This window comes from Penaeus monodon, chromosome 25 (genome assembly GCF_015228065.2).
Source record: "Penaeus monodon isolate SGIC_2016 chromosome 25, NSTDA_Pmon_1, whole genome shotgun sequence".
Taxonomy (NCBI): Eukaryota; Metazoa; Arthropoda; class Malacostraca; order Decapoda; family Penaeidae; genus Penaeus; species Penaeus monodon.
The window spans coordinates 10,236,812-10,238,697 of record NC_051410.1 but is presented as its reverse complement, the minus strand read 5'-3'; the positions used below and the strand labels follow the sequence as shown (position 1 = coordinate 10,238,697).

At 48.6% G+C, this 1,886-nt stretch overlaps 1 protein-coding gene across 1 annotated transcript; it reads left to right on the top strand.

Moving 5' to 3' along the window:
- The first annotated feature begins 112 nt into the window (after nt 1-112).
- LOC119589533 (arrestin homolog) lies at nt 113-1,871 on the top strand. The gene is made up of 3 exons (XM_037938133.1): nt 113-211; nt 318-673; nt 851-1,871. The coding sequence occupies exons 1-3, from the start codon at nt 169-171 to the stop codon at nt 1,595-1,597; spliced, it is 1,146 nt and encodes a 381-aa protein (XP_037794061.1). The 5' UTR covers nt 113-168; the 3' UTR covers nt 1,598-1,871.
- The last annotated feature ends 15 nt before the right edge of the window (nt 1,872-1,886 follow it).

Sequence of the window (1,886 nt, the reverse complement as noted above, 5' to 3'; positions counted from 1 at the left end):
TTCTAGGCAACGAAAGACCTAGGAAGCGTCAAATCTCCCTTTGTTCCTAATCCCATTACGCAGACATGGCAGTATAAGAACCGGCCTCCAACGCTGTTCGGCATCAGCTTCCCTCCGACAATCTTCGGGACTTCACACACTCCTCCGAGTCTACCAACAACCACTTTAATGGTTAACGCTGTTAAGGTCTTCAAAAAGACTTCACCTAATGGTAATATAAATACCACTCATGTATTAAAGTATATGTGTGTAATGACGCATCTTCGTAAATATTTATTATATGACAATGAAACAATGATCGTATCTCCTCCCTGCAGGTAAGGTCACCGCGTATCTAAGTCGGCGGGACTTCGTGGACCACGTGAGCCACACCTCTCCCGTGGACGGTGTGGTGATCGTGGACCATGACTACCTGCGTGGAAGGAAAGTGTTCGCGCGCGTGGCGGTCACGTACCGCTACGGCCGCGAGGAAGATGAAGTCATGGGACTTCACTTCAGCAAGGAGCTCGAGCTGGTCAACACCGAGGTCGCTCCTCATGCTGGAGACGTCCAGATGACCGACGTGCAGGAACGACTCATCAAGAAGCTGGGTGCCAACGCCTACCCCATCACCGTGAATCTTCCGGAGAACGCCCCTTGTTCCGTCTCTCTCGACGGTGGGAGTGAGGGTTCTGTACGTATATTTATCAATTTTTACTTGTTTGTCAAAGATCTATTTTTAATCCTATCAAACCTTTCAAAAGACGATCTCATCAACTGATCTAACTTATTATTCGCTTCAATTATTTTTACAGAAAAAAATAATGATTGCAATTAAATGATTACCATGTCTCGTATTTCTTTGAAACAGACTCAGCCTCTTGGTGTGATTTACGATCTCAAACTGTACGTTGCTGATCGCAAGGAGGAACGTCCTCACAAGCGGAACTCCGTCGGCTTTGCTGTCCGAAAGGTCCAGTACGCCTGTCCTGGCTCCAGCAATCGCCAGCCCCAGACCCTGGTCAGCAAGGGCTTCACTCTTTCCCCAGGAAGGCTCAACCTTGAGGTCACTTTGCCTCACGACGTCTACTTCCATGGACAGCCCATCGAGGCACAGCTTTCCATCAACAATGTGTCCAAGAAGACCGTGAAGAACATCAAGGCTGAGGTTGTGCAGCACGTGGAGGTCACCATGACCAACACTCACTTCAGCCGAGTCGTGGCTTCACTCGAGTCTCGCGAAGGATGTCCCATCACCCCAGGATGCAACCTCACCAAGACCTTCTCCCTCAACCCTGTTGCCTCCGTCAACAAGCGACGTTTCGGCATCGCCCTCGACGGCCAAGTCAAGGATCAGGACGCCAACCTGGCATCCTCTACCTTGGTGGCAGAGGGTAAGAACGTCAACGATGCCTTGGGCATCATCGTGTCCTACTCTATCCGCGTGAAGCTCAACTGCGGCGCCATTGCTGGCGACCTGACTGCCGACCTTCCTTTCAAGCTGGTGCACCCCGATCCTGCCTCTGTCAAGGCACCACTGCGCAAGACTCAGTCTGCTGATATCGAAGTCGAGGAATTTTCTCAGCTGCGCCGTGGTCAGTCCATTGCTGAGGACTAAAGGAAGCAGGAGTTACACGATGCTCGGGGATCAGTCAATCATTGTCAACGAATTCGAGTTTCAAGCATCAGTTTAATCGGAAGGGAAATTGCAGTTACAAATTCGCACACAATTAGGTCTTTGCATCGTACAACACTGTCATTGACATTTAAGCTTCTTATGAAGTCATATATATATAGCATGCCAGTATCATTCCTTGAGCATTTATATTTCCATGGACAGTTCCATGTGATAATCCTATTTTCTATTAAACTGCAATGAAATTTGAAGTAAATGTGTGATGTTTCTT